At 41.0% G+C, this 23,465-nt stretch overlaps 1 protein-coding gene across 2 annotated transcripts in view; it reads left to right on the top strand.

The window, feature by feature from the left end:
- Positions 1 to 23,465, top strand: part of RLF (RLF zinc finger) — a 35,443-nt gene that overhangs the window by 5,762 nt on the left and 6,216 nt on the right. The window contains exons 3-6 of one of the 2 annotated variants that reach the window (XM_083879467.1): positions 5,234 to 5,315; positions 14,158 to 14,290; positions 18,594 to 18,796; positions 23,114 to 23,250. In XM_083879467.1, coding sequence (XP_083735593.1) covers positions 5,234 to 5,315; positions 14,158 to 14,290; positions 18,594 to 18,796; positions 23,114 to 23,250 — 555 coding nt within the window. Of the gene's footprint in view, positions 1 to 5,233; positions 5,316 to 13,861; positions 14,291 to 18,593; positions 18,797 to 23,113; positions 23,251 to 23,465 lie in introns of those variants that run through there. The other variant, XM_083879466.1, reaches the window with a different exon arrangement.

The following is a 23,465-nucleotide window of genomic DNA, read 5'->3' as shown; positions in this document are numbered from 1 at the left end:
GCACTCTGAGTTGTGCTATAAGATTGCAAAGCAGACTAGACATGACTTGAAGCACAGCAATTCCTGGAAGAGAACAGAGAACCGTTTTACAGCTGAATTGGGATAACTTGTGGTTCCTCAAAGCCTGTCCTAAGCGCAAAGCAGCTTTTTGTGATTGCAGAGTGTGCCCTGGGGTGGGATCAGTATAACCTGAGATAAGGTGATGTGCTGGTCATTCCTTGCTAGTGAGGTTTCATCTCAGGAGGGAGGGTGAAGATTTACAACCTTGAATATGAAGTTCATCATGGAATGAAAGTGATTCTGTGACAGTTTTGGGGTGTTTTTTTTTCTTTGTTCTCACTCTGTTACTTGTTTTGTGGTCTGAACTCAGGGTATCCTCTTTAAGATGAACTTTAGCAGTGAACTCCTTGGTCAAATGCTTTGTTTTGTGATGGACTGACTCTAATATGAATGAGCATCTCATAACCAGATTATCTCCAAATGATGCCTTGAATTATTTTCCTTTTAATTGTGAGAAATATGTGAACTATTTCATATATTTACATGTGAGTGTTTTTGGGTTTTTTGGAAACATGTGAAATCAGGAGAAGTATGTCTTAGGAAACCTAAGACTTGAACTGCTAAATCATTTATCTGGTACAAGATACACATTTTTGGCAAAATATCTCCATTGCTTTTGCAGACTGTCCCCTTAAGGATAGAATATTATTGTCTTCATCACACTGTTGTTAATAAGCTTGTGTATTTTGTTGTTTGTAACTTATATAAGTTTAAAAGTTTGTCTTTTATTGTCTGCATTTCTTCTTGGAGTATATTTTATATATTTTGTTACTGTTACACATTGGGGTGTAAATCCCAATTCTTTATCAAAATTGTTTTTCTCTTATTGAGAAATAGCAGAATATTCTGCTTTTGCTAATATGTTTTTTTCCAGCTTTCAGTGTGAGGAGTTTGTTATATATTGTAGCTTGTGTATTCAGAAAACCTTGTGTTAGAGGACAATAGAAGAGCTGACTTGTTGGAATCTCCTCTTTCTTGTAATGATGACATTTGAAAGGAATCTAAAGAATGAGAAACACAAGGTGAGGTGGAAGATAGGGTGAGGTGAATGGCATGCCCAAATTAACTCTCCCACGTTTTTTCTTCTTCATGAGTTTCCAAGGGAGTGAGAGAGAAATTAGAGCAGGGAATTAAAGATAAAAGTTGAGGTTCCATGAGGGAGGAGGACTGTTACCTGGTTATGGACACAAAAACACACTGTTCCCTGTAATTGTGATTTTTGGGGAGGCAGTTTTGTTACCCACACTGTGCTTTCAGACTCAAGCCTTGATTGGAAGTGAAATGAGCAAATTTACTGTTTCAAAGCAGAAGTTCTCTGCTTCCTATTGAATCCAACATTCCTCCTGGAGAAGAGGAAGAGAATTTCCTCCTCCTGACTTCCTCCTCAGCAGGGTGAGGCAGTAACAGCAGAACTCATTATGCTGTGCTCTCCCCTGGTGCCTGCTGAGCTCCTTTGTGCACTCACAGTGCAGGGACTGTGCCTCCCATCAGGAACATGGTGCTCATGCAGTGTGAGATCTTGTTGGTCCGTTGTCCAACCTCAGGAAACAAAAGGAAAGATTGGAGTGGTTGTTCTTGTAGATGTGACAAACGATTGGAGGTGTGGGTGGGAAACAGGATTGTTCTTTTTGGCCATGGCCAGGAGGTGATTTTACCTGCTTTGCTCAAGTGGAGCTCAAACAGGTTATTCTCACAGCAGAGTGAATTCCCCTCACCCCCCAGTGTTACTATTTCAAAGGTGTTGCCTCTGTGGAAGAATTAATAAAGAGTTAGCCACATCAGAGATGTCTGTCACTGACAGTTAGGTGCCTGTCCTTGTGGATCTCAGGAGCTGGTTATTCACTCAAGTTTCTGTGAGTTATTTATTTCTGAGGCTGCTGTTAGGGGGAAAGTGTCATATTACCATCAGTATAAAATTTTTACTTGCATCTGAAAATGGTTTGTATCATTCTAAGATTAATAGATTAAAAAAAGAAGAAATATTTGGTCACAACTCACATTGTGTTTGCCAGTAACTGAGATCTGACTGCTTTCCACTTTCTCCTGTGTACTGTGATGGCACTGAACTGAAAGGGGAAACTTGGAGAAGGTGTTTGTATGGTTTTTTTTCCAACCATAAAAAGTGAAAGAAGATTTGAATGCCATCTGATTTAAGCAGCAAAACTGTATTGAACCAATAAAACCAGTCTGCCTTGAGCTTGGAGCCCTATCTCACCTCTGGGTTGTACCTCTGGAATCTGGCAGATGTTGCTCCCAGGACAAGTGTCCTTGTGTCCCACCTCTGTGAGCAGGCACAGGGGATACTGAGCTGTTTGATAAAGCAGTTTTCAGCCAAATACACTGCTGCAGTTGGATTCTTTAGCTTGCATTTACCACTCTGCTGTCTTATCATAAAGAGCTAATTCAACTCTTAGTAAGCACAAGGTAATTCCTGGCAACAAGTGAACAATTCATGCTGATAATTCAATGCATGAGTCATCTTTGTATCTCTAAAAAGATTAGGATAGGGAAAGTGTAATTTATATCTAGGACATCTTTTCTTAAAAGATATTTTGAAGTTGAGTATTCCAGATGAAAAATATTTTTTCTAATAATGTAAACATTCAAGCACCCGTTACAGTTTATTTGCAGAAATTGTGATTGAAGTTTGGAATTGAGTTTTGTTCAGGTAGGCATTGTTGTGGTAGTGGCAGAGTAGGGTTAGAAAGGCTTGACTTCATGACATAATTGTGGTATTTTGATTTGTGGCCAAGCCATGACATCTATACTCCATTTGTTGCATTACAATAAAGAGGGAAATGGGATATCAGGGACTGAGGTGTGTTTTAAAGTGTTATATAATAAGGACCAAAAGAAAGAATTAAGTGAAACAGTGTGTTGTCCCCCTTGGCAGTGGGGAAGTTTTTATGCACCTGTGTGTTTAAATCAATTCTTGCAAAAAAAGCTTGGTTAATTGACTTAGAATTCTAATTATTTTTCTGCCAAGGAAATTGTTATTGAAATATCCTGGATATTACTTTTACAATTGTTCCTCAAATTGTTTTATGTGGTGGCTTATATATCTGGAGCTCCAGATTTCTTACGGAGTGACTTCCAGACCTGAGTCTGTGTTGGGATCCTGAGGAAGACTTGAAGAAAAGAACTTCTGCCTTTTGGTTCAGATCAATCCTGTGTTACTACAACAACTCTGGAGGCATAAATTAAATCCTCTTCTGTATATACAATGCTTTGAAAATGTAGTTGCAGATTTTTTTCACTGTCCAAGTAGCCACTTAATGCTTAAGTTTAGAAAAATGGTGTTTAAAAGCTTGTATTGTCATTTTGTTCAAGTCTATTACATAACCAATAATAATATATATATATATATATATATATATATATATATAAAGAAATGTTCTAGAAAAAGTAATTCTAGGAGTGGAAAGTGGGCATGGGTAGGATTGATTAAGTCTGAAAGTGAGGTGTGCATCAAAAGATTTTACAAAAACACATTGACCATGAAGTTTGTAAATGTGTTTCTGGCTGTGGAGTCTGTGGTGTGGATGAAAACAGAGCACATACCTGGGGGTTTAAATAGGGATTTTCTTGGTTGGATGCTTTGTTGTTGGTTTTTGGTTTGGGGATTTCTGTTGGTTTTCTTGTTGTTGTATAGTTGGGAGTTTTATGTTAGAATAGAGTTCAGGGGTTTTGTAAAGTTGGTTTTGATAGTCTGTTAGCAACCACTTGGGCTGGTGAATTAACTTGTGCTGCCAAACTGGAGTACAAGGCAAAACAGAGTCCTGATTATTTGATTAAATTGAGACCTGTGAAAATTGGAATATCTGGTGATCCTGTTGCCAACTTTTTCATCAGCAGCAAAGTCTCATGCCTAATGGTGGGAACAATGATAGAATGACAGTGGTGAAAGCTGTTGTATTTTCTGCCAATCTGATAAAACTGCATAGAGCTTTTTACAGCAACCTCTATTTCAAGGAACCAGGATTTGGAGTGAACTCAAATGTATGAAATGTGAAAAGGATGGCCAGATACTTATTCAGTATTCATCCATTTGGTCCTGTTGATGTATATGACTGTTGAATCTGGCTAAAACACTGAGTAGGCATAGCATGTGTTGATAAATGTTCAATGCATTTATCAGAAGTCAGGAGGAAGATGGACATTCTTTTTGAGTACTAAGCAAATCTGAAACTCATATTTGCTTTATGGTCATCTCTTCTTTTCCACTTCCCCAAGCTCAGTTCTTCTATCTGTCTGAATGTGTTGCCCTGTCATTCTTCTATTTAATATTTGATTGAGGATGTTTTGAAGAAAAAGTATCAAGAGTTGAAACTATATAACAGTGTAGACTATAGCAGTGATTCAGTGCTTTTTTAATAAGTGGTGTCCTAGATTAGTTTTCTTTCCTTATATTGTCATGATTTATGAAAACCCTTCTGCTGTGTGTGAGTCTTGTGAATCTCCAGGCAGAGTGTCATGGTTAACACTTTTAGTTTGATGAGGGTTTGAGACAATCCGTGTGTTCCACACAAGGTTGGAAAGCTCCTGTTTGAGAACTGGACAGGCAGCAGTCCTGCCATGGCAGGTTGCAGTTTGTGCTGTAGGTATTGAAATGCTCCCCCAGTTGGTATCAAAGGCTCAGAAGGTATTTCTGAATGCTGATTCTCCTCTTGACATAGCTTGTCCAGATCCATTTTTGTGCTGATGAATGTGTCTTCTGTCAAGAGACTTTCTTAGTTTTTTTTTTCTTATGTACATCAGTGCTGAAATGTTGAGTTAGGTGAAGCTGGCTTTCATTCTCCCTCTAGGCAGAGACCATGCTGGACTCCAGTGAGCTTTATTTAGAACAGTGGTTATGTTTCCTTTGAGAAGAAAGAATAGAATTCTGTGATTCAATATTCCTGAGCCACATCAAATGGACTGTCTTTTATGATAAGAGTAGCTGCAATCTTAAATTAGAGATTGTGTGTAGTAAAAAGGAGCACTGTTTCCATCTGATGAATCATGCCTGATTTACAGGCTGTTTCAGGCCTTTAATTGATTAGCACAATCTAACGTGTTTCAGTGTTACTGTCATTGCTTGTCTGAATACTAAGTAGTATGTGCCAGAAATGTTATTTATTGTAACAAGAGAATGTGTTCAGGTAGCTTGTTTACTTGCCTTTTGCTTTTCCAGGAGTTGTTTTGAGCTACTGCTTTCAATTCCTGAAAGTGAATTGCCACATGAGGTATGGTTAGGATTCCATCAATCCATTCAGGTAAGTGTTCTGAATTTCTTTTCTTGCAATTTACATATTAAAAAAAAAAAAAAAAAAAAAAGGCTGCAGTTGTATTCCTTCTCTTCTACCCTTCCCCTGAGTTCCACTTGTCCTGCATTGCTGTTACCTAGGCAGCAAGAATTTATTTTTGAGCAGCAACGATCTTAACTGCAGCAACCGGATTGGGAGTCTTTAGGCACAACAGAATATTTATAACTCCACGGTTGATGGCAACTTAAGCAAGGGAACCTTACTAAGTCTTGATCAAATTATTTGTATGACAGACAGGCTGAGTTAAATAAAGTGATTTTAACAGCTCTGAAGCATTGCTTTGATGATAAAAGAGCTTTTGTGGAGGTCTGAGGGGCAGGTTGGTGTCTGTGCCTGGTTGGAGAGGGATGGAAGCAGTAGGACAGGTCTTTAGTGGTTCTTAGAGGTGTTTTTTTGTGGGTGGTGCTGAAATAAGCTCATAGTACAACATTCCTACACTCAAATCAAGATTTTGAGTGTAGGAATGCAGGCTGTAGGAAGAAGAGATGTTTTCTGGGTTTTAGTGTGCAGGTAGTACCCAGCTGTCTGCAAGAACTGCTGCTCCTCAGGAGCTGAAGGACAGGAGTGGCCCTGCTGTGTTCACATTGATGGGCCCTTCCAGCACCAGGGGCTGCTCTGTTTCTGCTGTTGCCTCTTCTGGCTTTGTAACTGTGACTGCTGAAGTTGGAAGCTAATCTCAGTTACAAGTTACTGAAGCCCTTGGCAGGAAATACTTGGAAGTGAACTTAGACCTTGCAGCTGTCTTCACTGCAAGACCTTATATCCCTTTGACTGGGGATTTTCTCAGTCCCTGGGGATTGGCTGCTGCTGCATTAGCTCTGATGCTACTACTGAGCTTCTACTTTTGTTTTCCCTGCAGTCAAGGAAACAGGAGGTGTGAAGATGAACAAACCTGTGTCTTTAAACTGAGAGAAGCAGTCTAGCAGATCTTTGTAGTCCTGCTGGTAGTGAAAGGGATTGAGATGGTCTGTGCTTGAGTGATTCCAGGTGTAGAGAAACCTTCTTTTCCTGAAATATGTGGAATATTTATTGTCATGGGAACCTTAGAAACAGCTGAGTGTGGCATGTACTTGGTATTAGAGACAAATACAGTAGGTACAGCTTAAATCCTATGGTGTAACAAGGATCTATCCTTTATTTTGAGTGCATAGCTCCTGTGACTCCCTTAGGGACTGTAACAGAGCACAGAGGATGTGGCAGCACTCCAGGGCCAGGTTTGGAGGTGTAGCAGTTCATTTTGGCAATGCCCAGCTGTGTTTGTGTTTGGCTGGTGGCCAAGGGCTGGGTCTGTGCTCCCAACTCCTTCATTTGTGGGGATGCCACAGATAAAGGTGGTCCAGCCACAGCTTCATCTTTTGTCTTAGGGCTGATGCAACATGTTGAAACTTAGTGTTTCCAAAGTAGCTCTTTAATTTACTAATACAGTCATTTAGAGTAAAGAGGAGTGAATCAGAATCTCAAAGTACCTCAAGGATCATCTGGTTCAACCTTTCTTGGGCAAAGACAGGGTCTAGACAAGGTAGCCCATCACCCTGCCCAGTTAAATCTTTAAATTGTCCAGTGCTGGGGAATGCACCACTTCCCTGGGGAGATTATTCCAGTGGCTGAATCTTCTCATTATGAAAAATTTTCCTTGGTTGTCCAATCAGAATTTCCTCAGGAGTAATTTGTACCCATTACCCATGTCTTTTCCATATGAGTTCTTGTAAAAAGGGAGTATCCATCGATTTTTGTAGCTACCCATTAAATACTGGGAGATGGTGATAAGGTCTCCCCTAAGCCTTATGATCTTATCTTATACTAAAAGGCAAATATGTTTGTAACTGAGATGGCCTAGACCTGAAACTGGATGTTCTCTCATATTCAGAGTATGGGAGGGCATATACAGTCTTTTTTTTCATTATAGCAGAGTTACAGTGCAGCTCTAAAAATTGCTAGTATTTAACTGGAGGCATCTGCAAGGAGAATTCTTGTCACCAAGTTTAGTAATTTCTGTTATGTAACAAATCTGTGCATTTGTAGGATTTTGAAAGGAGTGATTGAACTTTGATACTTCTGTCAACAGAGAACAGGTGTTTAGTCTGAGATGGCTCTGTTTATGCTGAATATGTTGGAAGAGAGCTGTTAAATTCCAGTGGTAGAGGGGTCTGATGTAATAATACATACTTGGCTTTTGTAGTGACTTTTTGAAGCTACAGGTTTAGCACTCACCTAATGCTCCCCATAGTGAACTGATTAAACATGGTGGGGTTCTGAAAACTTGCTGAAGAGGTTTGTGGAATTTCACAAACTGGTGTTTCTAATAAGATTTTGAAGTAGCTCCCTGGCAGAAGTAGGAGAAGGAGAAGGTTCTTACTGTACTCCAAGGCAGGGTACAAACATATTTGTCACCACAGGAGTCTGTGAGTCATATAAAGGGCAATAGAGACCTTCAGACAGGAATCACTTGTAGGTTTAAAGCCTCTGTGTGACTGTTGATGTGCAAATCTCCAGGCAAACCCAGTAGAAAAGCACCACAGAATATTGTGTTAACACATGCCTGAGACATGGATGTGAATGTGCTTAGTACTTTCCTACCAAAACAGACAAGTGTGGCTTCAGAGGACTGTAACTCCTAACATGGGAGGTGTTTTTCAGATCTGCCTGCAGTAATTGTTGCTCTGTAACAATCTATGCAGGTAATGGAAGTCAGTGAAACTTTAAATAAATTTTGATTCCAAGGATGTGAAAGGTGAGTGAGGGCTTGCATTCCAAAGCATCAGGGTGTAGGGACTGTCCTAGACCTGAAAGTGGAGTGTCACTGATGTCCAGCTTATATATGAAATGCTGTCAAAATCTTTATTTGGTGTCTGAACCTGTTAGTTGTGGTATCCTAAATACCAGCAGTTATGTCCTGCAGTCACCCCTGAGTCCAGTTTTCCTCATCCCTAAGCAAGATCAGAGGCAGCTGGGGAAAATGACAACAAGATGTGAGATTGTATGGCAGGAGTGTCAGCACGGATTTTTTCAATGACAGCAAGCAAAAAAAAAATGCAGACACAAGTGGGGAAATGATATAAAATATGAAAGGATTGAGGCAGAATTACAGGAGGGCTCTTGATACAAGTGAACTCTTAATCTGGGGGAGGGACTCAGTGGAGAAATACTGTGTGGATTGATAAAAATCTGCTCAGGTGGAGGAGATAAAACCAGAACTCAAAGATGTCTTTAGTGGGAGTAGAGGTGTGTTGTTCTGGGTATTGAATGTGGGTTGTGGAACAGGGTTCCCTTCAAGCCTTTCCAAGAGCATCAATGCTTTATATAAAAAAGCTCTGAGTTGAGGGTGAGCATAAGCCAAAAACTTTGATGAAGCTGTAGTAGATGCTGATCACTCTAAACTGCCAGGAGTGAAAAATCCTGTCTTCAGTAAACTGTTTCAAGGCTTGTCTTTTCTTTTGAACTTTGTCCATAGGCTCTTACTGTATTATTCTTTCCTGACTTCATCTAGAATGAAATGTTTTATGTCCTGCTCTTTAGAACCTGTTTATGGTGTTATCCTAACTTAATGAGATCTGTATATGTTGCATTAAGTTTCTTCAAAGACTTCTGATGTATTCATAATAGATTTTTGCATCTATTCCCATTAATATTAGCTTTATATTCTTCAGCAGGTCCAGTATGGTTTGGCTAAGCTCTGTAGTGGGAGTGTACTGACAGAAATTAATTACTTATGCTACACATGTTGGTGAATTTTATATTTGTTATTTTGGTATTGATATGTTGAATCTCAAACACAGTGATGGTTCAGCAAATCTGTTTGCTTGTATCAAAAGCCCCTTTTTGTCACCTTCTTAGCTCTTTTCAGCCCTTGATACAGAGATGCTGAAATGTGATTGATCCCCATAACTGGGCTGGGCTCTGCTGCATCCTGAAGTCCTGAGATTAGGGAAGAGCTGCTGTTGGGAAGACACTGTTCATGTTGAATGTCTGGATTGTTGAATATCATAATCTCAGGGACAGTGGTATTTTCAATACCTCAACCTTTGTCCAGGCTGTATGATTTTTAAAATCGGTTTTTATCAGCCATGTCATTCCAGTAGTGATAGCAGATAAGTGGGTTCCTCTGGCTGTTCCTGGTTGTTTTGATTGGTAGTTCCAGCCCTTTCTAGGGCACAATAACACCTGTGCTGAATGTCTTTGGAGAGCTCAGTAAAGCTCATCGAGTTCAGTCTTCCAGGTGGAGTTTGAACATATAAGCTCTTAAATGCTGATGGTTTTTTGGAGTCAATCTTTGATCTGATCTACACTTGAGACTGAGAGAGGTTAATGCTGTGACATTAGTGTGAGGGCAGGGAATGCATCATCAATGCTCTGGCAGCCTGTTGTGTTGAAAAGATTTACTCCTGTGTGACATGTAGTTGGGAAGGCCGAAAGTAGAGGTTGTTAAAATGGTCTTCTGTTGATTTTATTTTTTTTTAGGTAAGATCAAGTATCTCTTCTACCTGCACACCTGTAGCTGTTTTCTTAATCATCCTCAAGACTGAAGATAAAATAATATACACATAATACAGATTTCCCATAGGAAGTCACTGCCAATTACAGAAACCAGGGTGTGGTCAGGTATTTCATGGATGCAGATTTAGATCAGTTTGTTGTTTGCCAGTGATGTTTTTAAAGCTGTCCTGAGGCTACAACTGGAGCATTTTTTGGCAGTAGCATTGTGTGTCATTCACCTGGCTGGTTCTATTGACATGCAGCGTGAAGTGGGGCATTGATCATGCTTTAATTTTAAAAAGCAAAACAAAACAAACCCTCCAGTTCTTCCCTGGGGGTCTTTGTAGTGGGTTTTGTTTGCTGTTCCAGCTTGCACTGGAAGCGAAGACTGAGAGGAGGAACAGCTGTGAGTCTAAGTGTTGTTTAAGTGATGTTCTCAAATGCTTAAACACAGCCTGCAGCCTTTGTGTGTTAGTTAATCTCTCAGTGCTGTTAGCCAAGAGCAGTTGGAGCTCTGGTCAAGAGCATGTTGAGTCCCTTTGCATCTTTAGGGTCCAGCTGTGACACTCCAAAATTCCTTTTAACCTTGTGAGAAGCATTTCAGGCTCAAGACCAGAAATCAGTCACTGCAAGCATCCTACTCGTCTGTCTTTGTATCTGCCAATTAGCACCAACACCTGATTTTTGAGGTGGTCTCAGCAATAACTCATTCACTACTTTTACTTCCTTTATAATCATTTTTAGAAGCAGCACGGTCTGTAATGATTTCAGTCAGCAGGTTGCTGTGAGCTAACAGCTAGAACACAGTTATCTAAAAATAAAATCAACTTTGGGGCAATATGTACAGAAAATCTTTGGTACTGCTAAGGATTGTTAAAGTTATCAAAACTGATTGTTGCATTCAGCTATGAAACTTCTGATTTTATGGTCCTTAGAAGGTGAAAGTCTGCACTATAGTTCTGCATTTGGAAAAAACTCCTAATGTGTGCTTTTTGCTCACTTCTGATGTTGGAAAAATACTCATGTAGGGCAGAACATTGACTTCCACAAAGTGTGCTAGCAGACATAGTTTGAAATTTCAGTGTGTTGAATCTGCAGCTCTCTGAAGGTTTCTGTGGTGGCAGAGTCGTGAGTTTGCTGGAAGAAAGCTCAGTTACCTGATCCACCTCTTCACTCAGAGTAAGAAGGTTTTCTTAAATCAGGTTGCTTAGGGTCCTGCCCCACCAAATGTTGTCTTTAAGAAATGGAAAATGCACAAACTTTCAATATGAGTATTTACATATGGAAACACTTCCTGCACACACACTGATAGAATTTCCTTTCGTGTGCCTCCCTTGCTAGACATTTCCAACACCTTCTGGGAATATAGAGAGGATAAAGACAGCTCTCAGATTTTCCTTTTCACGCTGTTCTGCAGGTGGTGGATTTTGCTGGATGTGCATCCCTGTGGCAAATGAATTGTACAGGAGAGTTGCAAACGAGGTGTTTTACTGCAGTGGGATTTCAGAAGTGCCAAATGGGAATAAACACTTCAGGAATCTCTTGGTTATGCTCTGTTTGAGACTGTTCAGCATAGCTAGCCTTGTTTGCAGTAAGAGCTCACAGCTGACCTAACTTAAATTACAGACACTAGAGACTTGTGGTGCCAAATTGGAGCTTAGCCAGCTGTTCTTAGTCACTGACCTGTTCTGATTCTTGAGGCTGTACCATGTGCAGCACTTTGATTTGCCTGTGCTGAGCTTCACTGAACCCCTGTCAGTGAAGTTCTGCAGCCTGTTGAATGTCCTGATGGCTGCCTGCCCAACAGTGTCAGCTGCTCTCCTGCTTCTCTATAACCTGTGGGCTGGCACATAATGAATGTGCTTTATCCCATTCTTCAGACAATAAACGTGTTAAAAATACCGGCTCACTGTTGGTCCTGGGAGACAGCTGCCAGCTGGGTTCTGTACAGTTTGTTACAAGCCTTTTAAGGCTGCCTGTTGAGCTGGGGTTTTTTTTACCTGTATTTTGTTCATTTTTCCTTATTTTAACAGTTTGGTTTTCAAGATACTGTAGGAGATTGTCAGAAGCCTTGCCAAGTATGACTAATGTAATCTGTAGTTTGTCAGCACAGAAGGTACTCAGATTAGTGGATGTAATTTCCAGGAGAATTTGTCCCATGTCCTGTCTGGGGTCAGGCTGTGCTGACTGGCCTGTAGTTCCCCAGGGTTTCTTACTCTTGGTGATTTCTTCAAGTCAAACCTTTCTCCAGTGACTGTGACCTTACAGAGCCTGGTACAGGACTTGCAGTGACATCCATAATCACCACGACACCCTTGGTTTCTGTTTGATACCAAGGATTGTAACATGATTAGGATCTCCTCTGTCATGCTGGTTCATGCCTCTTCCCACCTCCAGCTCTGCCACTGTTGACAGGGACCTGGAGGTCCAGAGGGCAGACCTTGACAGGAAAATTCGAGGCAAAATTACAGAGCCTCTCCAGTGTCTCTGTTACTCAGTGTCCTGTTGAGCTGTTCTCAAGCTTTCTTTGGTATTTCTTTTCTCAACCAAGTGAAAAAAGCCAGAGAGATCCATGTATTTCCTAGAGCCTTGTATTTCCTCAGTGTGGTGAGATTTGTGTCCAGGTGTGCAGGCAGCAAATGATGACAGTCTGAGAACAAGCCTTGACAGCTTCTCTGCAATATCCCACGTCCAAGTTCCTGTCAAGCACCAAACCTTACATGAGATATGGAGGCTGATTAGCAGCTGAAGGTTGTGAACACTTAGATAGGACTTTACAATGATAACTGATAGCTTGCTTTGATTCCTGTCTCCTTTCCCCTCTGGCCTATTACATTAAAGGCTGATTATAGCTGGAAATCCTGTTTATTTAAAGGTGAGCCAGGACATGATGTTACTTTAATGTCATGACTAGTGTAGGAAGATTAGCCTAGCTCTGGAGTACAGTAACATCCATTTCTGGCATCAGGGGTACATTTGGTTTTTACCTGATCAGCTTACACAGAGAATATGTTCTTTTTCTTGACATCCCTGTGCTGCTTCTGAGATCTGCAGATCCTTAACACCTTGTGCTGCAGAACACCACCCAGTGCTCTTGCTCTCCCTGTAAAAGTTCATAATTCATTGTATGCTAGATGAGCAAGCTCTAAGTTGTCTGCTATAATGAGCTTCAGGAGATTGTACACATCTTTTTGCGGTCCCCTTTGAATTGTTGGATCTTCACTTGGGTATTTGCTGGGAATGATTTTCTTCTAACCTTGACTGTATTCTCACTGAATGAAAGAATGCCCCCAAATTATGCACAGACTCTCTAAAGAGGTTCATACACATAATTCTCTATTTTAGAGACTGACAGACTGTCCAAAGAACAAATGGATCTGTATAAACTTGCCGCTGGTCATAGACTTCAGTGGTGCTCTAATACTTGTTTTTATTACATATAATACACAAATACACTGTGGGATACTTGGGTTACACCCCAGGTAATCAGGGAGTGGGAAGAACCCTGTGATGGCTGTGCTTTATTTTAATTTAGGCTTTACTAAGTGATAGGATGGTTTCATAGGTGTTTAAGAAACTTGAGAGAGTTGTGGATCAATGTAAGTGAACCCTTTACTGTAAGAATGTAGTTTTTCTCTCATTAGTCTTTTACTGTGAATAAAGCCTCACTCCTCAGTGGGGAGATGCTTTGCCTGGATCTCAGGGTAAATGCACTGGACATAGATCAGTTTCTAAGAAAATTTTATCTTCATTTCCAGTAGAAGGATGTTTTCATCTTAATGATGGAATCTCCCATGGCGTTCTTCAAGCAGTGACTGATGGTTTTCATGATTCTCAAAGTGAATTGACTGGCTCATCTTCAGTGTTAACACTAAATGTACAATTTTAGACTCTTACCATTAATTTTGAAAACTATTTAGTCTTCTGAGTTTTCCAATAGCATTATATGCTTTGATGCAAAATCATCCTTTATCTTTTATACAATTCCTGTTTTTTTTTATATATATACACATGTACATGGAGAAGCATAAAAATTGCAGAAGAGTTACAACTGCAGAATAGACTTTTTTATTTAAGCCATTTCAGTCAACTCAGTAGCCTGAAATTGGAAAGTTTTGCAGTAGGATTAGAGAAGTAAAAGGATATTGGACTATTAAAATCCCAATGCAAACTTGTCAAAGCAGTAATGACTGAGAGGATTAATGTGAAAGTATCATAATGTAGTGAAATATTAGGATAGATAATGTGAAATTAAATTGGCTTAATTTTTAGCTAAGATTTTTAATGACTTTTTTTTTTTTTTTTTTACATTTTATAGGATTCACATGACGCTTTACTGGAATTTGGGAATAACAACCTACAAATATTGGTGGATATCACAAGGGAAGGGGTATGGAAAAATCCAGTTCTTCTTAAAATTCTGTCCCAGCAACCAGTAGAAACTGAGGAAGGTAAGAGTGTGTTTTTAGAGATGATGTGTGGTTGTTTAGAAATTACTTGGGACAGTTTTGGTGGCTTATATTTACAATATTGTGATGTAACTTAAATTATCTTTCACTGCAAGTGTTTTGGGTGAGGAGTCTCTTATTGGTACTTTTTGGTCCTGGATTAAGAGAGCTCTTAAGATATGTGTGGAGTTCGGAGCTGCACTGCCCTTTTGGCTAAAGGGTTTGGAAGAGAGAAGGGTTGCAGGGTGTCTGCACTGATTTTTGTGTCTGCAAGCTGGTTTAGTCTTGAGAGGTTTGACAGAACACGTAACAGCAGGAGATGGGGAAGAGAAGGAACAAGTCTGCTCATGGACCTGTATGGAAATGTAACAGATTTAGGACTGAGTACAAAATTAGGCTCTCTGAGGGAAAACAACTTTTCTCATTTTGCTGTCTATTCCTTAGGTTTTGTTCCTTTTTCAGGAGAAGAGGAAACTTTCCACTTTAGAGTAAAGCTAAATGCTAAGATAGATGTCTGACTGGTGACTCATTTCTGAATTTTGCTCTTACCAGCATCACTTACATTTGCATGACAGAGGAGCTCAGTTTGTCATTTGCCTCCTTTGCAAAGTTCACTACACAAGGAATTGGCCCGAGGGCACAGACCTGCCACCCTTGGGGATTATGAATTTACTGACTGCTCTCAAAAACTGCAATTTGAGACCCTCTTGTGCATATTGGCAGAGCATCCACCTCCAGCAAACTTTCTCTCATTTGTGCTGGAAGATAAAAGTGCAACTGTTAAACTGGAAGTGTTCTATTTGGCTGACTGCAGATAGTCTTAAAATACTTCCCATGTCTTGACTAGCTGGCTCTGACATGTTAGTAAAACTTCATTTAACCAGTTGCCAAGTGCATGTCTAGCTGTGTAAACAAGAGGAATTTGAATAATTCCTAGAGGAGGTAAGAAGAGGGATTTTTTTTTTTCTAGTATGTGTTTTATTTTTCTTATGGACCTGAAAAAAAGAAATATTCTGTGAGCCAAGAGGTGTAGAAATAGGGACTTAGAGAATTGCTTTGAATTGCTTGTGGGCACTAGACCCATGAATACACTTGTGGAGGTGACTGATCTAAACCAGATCTCTGGGGGTTTTCCCTCCACACTGATCTCTGGCCATTGTGTTGTGGTAGCACTCTCTTCCATCAAATATCCATATTGAAGCACTGTTAGCATTTCTCCATAAATATTCAAGCACAGTGTCATACAGATGCAATTTTTAAGGAAGAGAGGAGGCTTGTTTCCTAGCAACTGGAGATCTTCCTGCAGGCTGCCTCTTGGTCAGACAGTTCTTTTTGCTTTTTCCATTGAAGTTCCTTTAACGTGAAGAGTTTAATGCTCAGAGGTTTTTCCTGTGAAAAACAGAAACCATTACTATAGACTTCAATCTCAAAATGATTCTTTAATGGACCACTGACACCTGCAGAATACAAGAAGTTTTCAGTACAGGCCTGGGGTGTTACCTGGCACCTGAAATAGTTTTCTGTTCAGGTGCACATTGTGAGTTTTCTGCCAACTGGGGTAGTGTCTGTAAGAACACACTGGTGTTTGTTTGGGCAATATTATAAGTGCAGAAAGTGTGAAAATTTTCCTGTTCTGTGTTATGTGCAGTCCTCTCTCTTAGAAATTTATACACCATTGTCTCTTAACTACCCATCTTGCATAGTGATAATAAGATGCTAAAGTCGTGGAAGAGCCATTGCATAGAAATATTTTCTTAAGTTGTTAGTCTAAAGCAAGCATTGCTTTTTGACTAATTCTTGCTGGCACCAGAGGTAACTGGTTGACTCCAGTTGCTGCAGAACACAATTCTAGCATGTGTTTTATCAGAATATCTCCTGCATTTCCATGATTTCTTCTACAGTTGATCAGCCAGTTTGTTCCTTGGTTCATATGCATTACTACATGTAGTATAAGAATGTGTTGAACCATCTCTCTTAATTCAAAAGTCTTTTGAATGATGTACAGATCTGGAGACTGATCTCAGGGCTTTGTATAGATGTTTATGTTAAGCTGGAAATAGCAGCACAGCTATTTTGAAGTGTATGATTTCATCATGTTGGTTTTGCACAGCCTGGTTTTTGGTAGTGGGAGGGCCATGGGGGTGGCTTCTGTGAGAAGCTGCTGGAAGCTTCCACCATGTCCAGCAGAGCTAGTCCCTGATGGCTCTGAAGGTGGACACACTCCTGGCCAAGGCTGGGACAGTTAGAGGTGATGGTAATGCCCCTGTGGTAACAGATTGAAGAGGACAATTAAAACCAAGTGGACGCAGTTTGAATTCCAGCTAGAGAAGAGGAGGAGGTGGGAATGTGTCAGGGAAGCAATGTGGAAACACCAAAGTCAGGGGAGGAGGTGCTCTGGGTGCCACAGCTCAGGTTCCTCTGCAGGCTCTGGTGAGACCATGGTGAGGCAGCTCATGGTGAGGGATCCACAGGGGTGCAGAGATCCACCCACAGCCCCTGGGGATCCATGGGGGATGCAGAGATCCACCCACAGCCCCTGGGGATCCATGTGGGATGCAGAGATCCACCCACAGCCCATGGGGAACCACAGGGGATGCAGAGATCCACCCACAGCCCCTGGGGATCCACAGGGGTGCAGAGATCCACCCACAGCCCCTGGGGATCCACAGGGATGCAGAGATCCACCCACAGCCCCTGGGGATCCACAGGGATGCAGAGATCCACCTACAGCCCCTGGGGAGGTGCCCACACTGGAGCAGGTGGATCCCTGGAGGAGGTTGTGATACATTGGGAGACCCAGTAGAGAGAGAGGTCCCTGCAGGACTGCACCCCAGGGAACAGTGACCCACCCTGCAGCAGTTTTGGGAAGATTTATTTGCCCATGGGAGGGACTCACACTGCAGCAGTTCTGGCAGGATTGCTGGTTGTGAGATTGGACCCACACTGGAGAAGTTAATGGAGAACTGTGTCCCTTGGGAGGGACTCCACAGTCTCACAGGGAAAATACTTCTCTCCCTGAGCAGCAGAAGGAAAACCTTGGGTGATGAACTGACCCAACCCCCCCTGCCCTGAATCCCTGTGTGAAGTCAGTGTGAAGGAAGGAGGGGCTGGGGAAGAAAAGGTGTTTTTGAGGGTTTATTTTACTTCTCATTATCCTCCTCTGATTTTTGTTAATAATAGACTCACTTTGGACCTCTAAGCTGAGCTTGTTTTGCCCTTGGAGTGTTTTCTCCAGGTCCTTACCTCAGCTCATGAAGCCCTCATTAAATTTTTCTCTCCTCTGCCCAGCTGTTGCAGGGGAGTGAGAGTGAGCACCTTTCCTTGGTGCCTGGTGTTTGGCCAGTGTCAAACCACAACAATCAGCCAAGGCAAAGTACATGAACTTTATCAAAGCTTTTGATGCTGTTTCTCACAGCATCCCTGGATTAAATGTCCAGGACAGAGCTTGATAAATCCATTTTAGGTTGGATGAATAATGAGCTGATAGTTGAGGTGCAAAGAGTTATAGTTATGTCAGGCTGGTGAGCAGTCACTGGTGGGGTTTTTAATGTCTTCATAAATGATGTTGGTGCAGAAGTTGAATGTACATGAAATAAATTTGCTGATGATAATATGTTAGGATCTGTGATCTCCTTTGAGAGCAGAGGCCTTATAGAGAGATCCAGATAGACCAGAGAGCTGGGCACTCACCAACCATTTGAACTTTAGCAAGAGTAAGCAATGAATTCTCCACCTGGGACGTGGTAATCCTGGTTATGGACAGACTAGGAAATGGAGAGCAGCCCTGTGGAAGGAGATCTGGAGGATTTGGATTGATGGCAACTTGAGTATGAGTAAGCCAGAATATGTGCCCTGGCAGCCAGAGGGGCCAGCTGTGTCCTGGGCTGCATCAGGCCCAGCATGGCCAGCCACTCTTTTCTGTGCTGAGGTGGCTTCACCTTGAGTCCTGTTTTGGGTTGAGCAGTTTTGGGTGCTTCAGTGCAGAAAGGACACCAGACTTCAGTTAAACTACTGGTGTGATCAGTGTCCTTGAGCCATTGCTGTGATAGACATTTTAATCTTATTGGTGCTGTCTTTTGGGAGGGGGTGGCAGAGTGGGGGGGGTCTGTTTTCTGTAGCCCAGCATTCTCTTCCTGCAGAGTTTGGGAGAAGAGAATCCATTGCTGTCACTTGAAATCGTGCCTAGAGTTTCCTCAGAGCACTGTCCATACCCAAATTTGTAAAGGAGTGTGAATGCAGTGAGACAATTTCATTGAAGTGTCACCTGTAAATTGGTCTATTCTCAAAGAATTTTTTCTTTTCCTAGCTAATAAATTGATTACACGAGAAGGGCCTTCCTTTCTGCAGATGCGAATAAAACACTTGATGAAGTCAAACTGCATCCCCCAAGCCACTTTCTTGTCAAAATTGTGTGCAGATTCTCCAGAAATTGCAAATGTTTCATCTTTTCGCCAAGCCTACATCACATGTGTGTGTTCAATGCTGCCTAATGAAGACTCCATTAAGGAGGTTAGTAACCTATAGTCCCTTTTTAATATACATTTATGAAGCACTTGAGAATTTATTTATGTAATACTAAGAACTGAAGAGTGAAACTGTTGCTGCAGAGTTCCATAAGAGGAATAATCTATTGCAGACTGCAGTAGGAAAGAAAATTTGTGTGAGCTCCTGCTGTGGATAAGTATGTATGTATGTATGCTTGATTAGATGTGTTTGAAAGCTTAAAAATTATAACTTCAGTTCCAATAATGATCCAAATATAATTGGAAAGCTGTCTTTTCTGACTCAAACTCTGGTACCAGAGCAATTACTTTTATCTAGTCATTGTGACCTAAGGGAAAAAAAAATCACAAAACAAACAAAACACACCTTAGAGTTGTTTTGTCTGAACTCTGAACTTGTTTTTAGCACACTTCCTGTTACAGTAACAATCATAGCAATGATTTGTGTTCACACATAACTGCTGTAACACAACTGACTCTTGCCTTCACATACGTGTTATGGGATCAGTCTCACTTGTGTCCACCTGGTGTAGTTTTAAATAGGACACTTGGGCATTTTGAGTAAGCCTCAGTGAAACTGGGGGAAGCTTGAGATCCTATTAAAAAATAACTTTCATGTCTGCACTTCCTGCAGGAGTGGCAGAGTGATCATGTTGTACATATCAACTACTTCAAAACCCCTTCCTTTAAAAATACTCCTTGTGAAAAGTAAATATTTGGATAGGTGTCTCTTCAGTCTGCACTTTGAACCAGACTCCCCTTAGTGTGCTGTAGGAGCAGAGAATGTATTTAACAGCTCACTGCAGACATGAGCTGTGCATTGAAAGCTTTGGGGTTGTTGGGTGGCTTTACAGCATTTTCTCTGATTTCATTGGCTGAATGAGGAATGATGGAGAAAGCACATTGAATTCTGTTCCCTTTTCAGTTTCATTTGAGGGTTGTGAAGTGTAGCTGTTTTACCTTGATACTCAGAACAGTTTTTTCTTGCCAGTCAATTATAAAAGTTGGAGCACAGATTGATGAATTGAATCAAGTTAATTACTTAATTAAACTTTTTGTGGGGAAACAAAGCCACAAAGCATCAAAGCAGTGTCTTAAAGCAGTCCAGTTTATTGACTTACCTGGACCTGTGGCCAAAAGTGTGGAAGTATAAAATCAGTGGTGTTTCAATGCCAGAAAGTTAACTTCAATAACTGGCATATGAAGGTTTGCATGGCGTGTTTCTCTGCATGCTTCAGCACAGTGTTGTGTAGTTGGCATTCTCACAGAATTGCTGAAGTCCAAGACTTCTGAAAGACTTTCATTTACACCTTTGTTTTAAAAGGCCAGAAATGTGTTGTATCACCATATTACCTATGATCTTCCTCAGGTAGAAAGTTGTCAGGTCTAATGAGAAGTGAGAAAAAGGGATGGGAAAAGGTGAGAAATGAAAAATTAAGAGTTCAAGGAATGGCATCTGTTGGGGAATGATAGATGGCAATAACCAAAACCCCACCAGGGGAAGAGGGAATAATGTAAGGAAGGGGGAAACTGTAATAAAAGGAACAAGAGTAAAGTGAAATTTGAAGTTCAGAGTAGGGTGGGGTAGGTAGAGGAACAGGGCTTGGCTAAGAAAGTAAATATTACAGAGAGCTTGAATAGGAATGAAGATGGAATGAAGATAGCTTGGGGAGGATTGAAGAAAAAGAATTTGTTTTGGAAGATTAGACAATGTGTGGTCATCCCTTTCTGAAATGAAATTAATTATCATTGACCAAGTTTGAGATAAGCAGGACTTGAAACCAATTTTCTTGTTGCTTACTCAGTAGTTAAATATCCTGAATGTGAATGAGTTTGTCCAAAAAGAATCAAATTTCTGTGGGAGGAGAAGAGCTCTGATGTTTTGTGTAGCTGTAGGTCACTCTGAGTGACCAAACATTCTGACATGGAGCAGCTGGAGCTGCTGGTCCAGCACACAACAGAAGTTCTGTTGTTGTTACAGCCTAAGTTTGATTGAGGAGTAACTGATGACTGTTAAAAATGTGAGATTTATAATTCTGTAGGCTCAGAAACCCTGGTAAGAAGGTTTGAATGTTGTCGTTTTTGCAGCAGTGATGGTGGAGTTCAGTGGTTGTTGTTTTAGTGGAGCTGGTGATGATCATGTTCTCTGTCAGGTCATGTCTGGCTGAGCAATCACAGGTTCCCTTCAGATCTGTGAAGGGAAAATGTCCCAAACTTACATGTACTGAAAATTTTTATTTTCCTAAACCCCAAGACTTGGAAGATCAGACTTTCATCAAACTGCTGCAGGTAGCCTCTGCATTATTTAAGAATATTTGCTGTAGTATGGAGGAGATGGCAGTATATGATTGTAGAAATCATCAAAGACAAAAGTTTGTGTCACTTAAAATTTAAATTTTAGCTTTTTAAATTTGCTTTATAAAATATACTGATGGAAATTGTTACCTATAAAGAATAGAAATATTTGAGTGGAGAGAGGTGGTGGAATACTGTGGGTAGGCTGGAGTTGCCCAGCTGGCAGACTGAGACTCCCCACCAAGCTGCAAGGCCTGTGTAGCTGTAGGTACCAAAGGTTGATGGTGACCTAAGAAAGGATCTGCTGGCCAGGAATGTTTGGGGAGATGGCCTGGAGAGTGTCCTGCACCTACAGGAGCCCCCTTCTCTCCTGGGCAGTGATCAGCATCCCCACAATCCTGTCCTGTGGCCATTGGGATGGGCTCACATCTCAACCCTCCCCAGCCTGCTGGAGGTGGCTCTTGATTTACAGATACTGTGTGGGCTTCTGATCTTTGTCTGTTCCCTTAGACAGCACAGCACTGTCACCTCAATCATTTTCTGAGGTTTCTCTCTTGCCAGGGGTGAGCCAGTGACAACTCCTTCACTCCATGGCCTCTTCTCCCCCTCACCCAAAAATCTGCTGTATTTTACTTTACCAAATGCAAAACTGACACATCTGCAGTTTGTGCATTGCTCTGGAAATGTCTGCTGCAAGAGGTCAGTTCTGGGTCTCAAGTTGAACTCCAAAAGTCAGTGCACCCTAAAAAATGTTGGCAGTGCTGAATTAACTCCAGTGTCAAGCCTGAATGGGAAACCGGGTTAAATCCCTTCTGCTCTTCTGCTAAAATTAGTTTAACTTCCTGTTTTTTGTCTTCTGTTGTTGTTATTCATGATGAACAAGAAGTTGGAAATGTTTCTAGTATCAACAGCTGTTTGAAGTATATATTGCTAGAACACAGTCTGCTCTGTGAGGTGGAATAGATCCAGTGGAAAAATGTATTTAAACCTAGTGTTGTGTTAATAGTAAACACTCTTCATATTTAGTGTTTGTGGCTTATATCCAAGCTGGCACCCTGGTTTGGTACACAGATATTTACTACCTCAAGCAGATATTCCAGAACTTCCTTGGGGTTTGTCTCCTTGTCATGGTTTAACCCTAACTAGACCCAGGCCCCTCATAGCTCCCCTACCAAAGGTCAGAAGTGGAAGGGTAAGAGTGAGAAAACTTGTAGGTAGAGGTAAAGATAATATAAGAGGTGAAGCCAAAGCCATGCACACAAGGAAAGCAACACCAGGAATTAATTCATTGCTACCCATGGGCAGGCACCTCCAGGAGAGCAAGGCACAATAATACATAATGGAAACTTGAGAAGACAAACTCTCAACACATTCCCCTTCCTGCTTCTTGCCCTCACTGTGTGTAATGAGCATGATGTCCTGGTCTGGAAAATCCCTGTGCACTCCCAGCTTCCTCTGCTCTGTGTAAGGACTGCTCAGTAATAACAAAAACATCTCTGTATTATCAACCTTGTGTCCAGCAGAAATGCCAAACACAGCCCCATACCAGACATGAGAAAGAAAATTAACTCTACCCCAGCCAAAATCAGCACACTCCTCTAAACACTTCTGTTTTTATCATCATGCTTTGAAATGTGGTGGTTCAGAATCAGCACCTGGGGATGAAGAGAACAAAAGACTGGTTTTTCACAAGTCTTGATCTTTTTGGACCTGGGTTCTAATTTTCAGTAGCAACACAAGAATCTGTAAATGCAGAGGCAGAATGGGAGGTTTTAGATGGATGGTTCCCTGCATGGAAATATTTATCTAAGCTGCCCAAAATGGAATGTTGTCCCAGAGAAAACTAATATTGAGAAGGGATCAGAACTAACAGGTGAACTTCTCATACCATTTTGTAGCTGAAAGGTGTGGCATGATCTCTGGGTATGGGAAACATAATGTTTTGTTTGTGAGACTTTGATACAGTAAATATGCATTCTTTGTAAACATTCTGAGAATAAAGTGCCTTTTCTTTTCAATTTTCTTTAAGATTGCAAAGGTGGATTGCAAAGAGGTACTAGACATCATATGTAATCTGGAATCTGAGGGACAAGAAAACACTGCATTTATTCTTTGTACAACATATCTTACCCATCAGCTTCAAACAGCAAATGTCTATTGCTCTTGGTAAGTATAAGCTCCTTCTGCTAACTATTCTTCACTGGCTAGAATTGAGTGAATATAGTACAAAACTATGTAGAGAAGGTGGATTTATCCTTTACTTGAGAAGTGGATCAGACTGAAGCACTTCCTAGATAACTACTTACTTCATCACAAGTTGCTATGCTAATAGACCAGTTAGACAAAAGTCATGTTTAAACAATTTAAAACTGAAACAGCAC

This window comes from Zosterops lateralis (assembly GCF_965231275.1).
Source record: "Zosterops lateralis genome assembly, chromosome: 28".
NCBI lineage: Eukaryota > Metazoa > Chordata > Aves > Passeriformes > Zosteropidae > Zosterops > Zosterops lateralis.
Note: the sequence above shows the minus strand (reverse complement) of the source record. Positions and strands in the feature narration are given on the sequence as shown.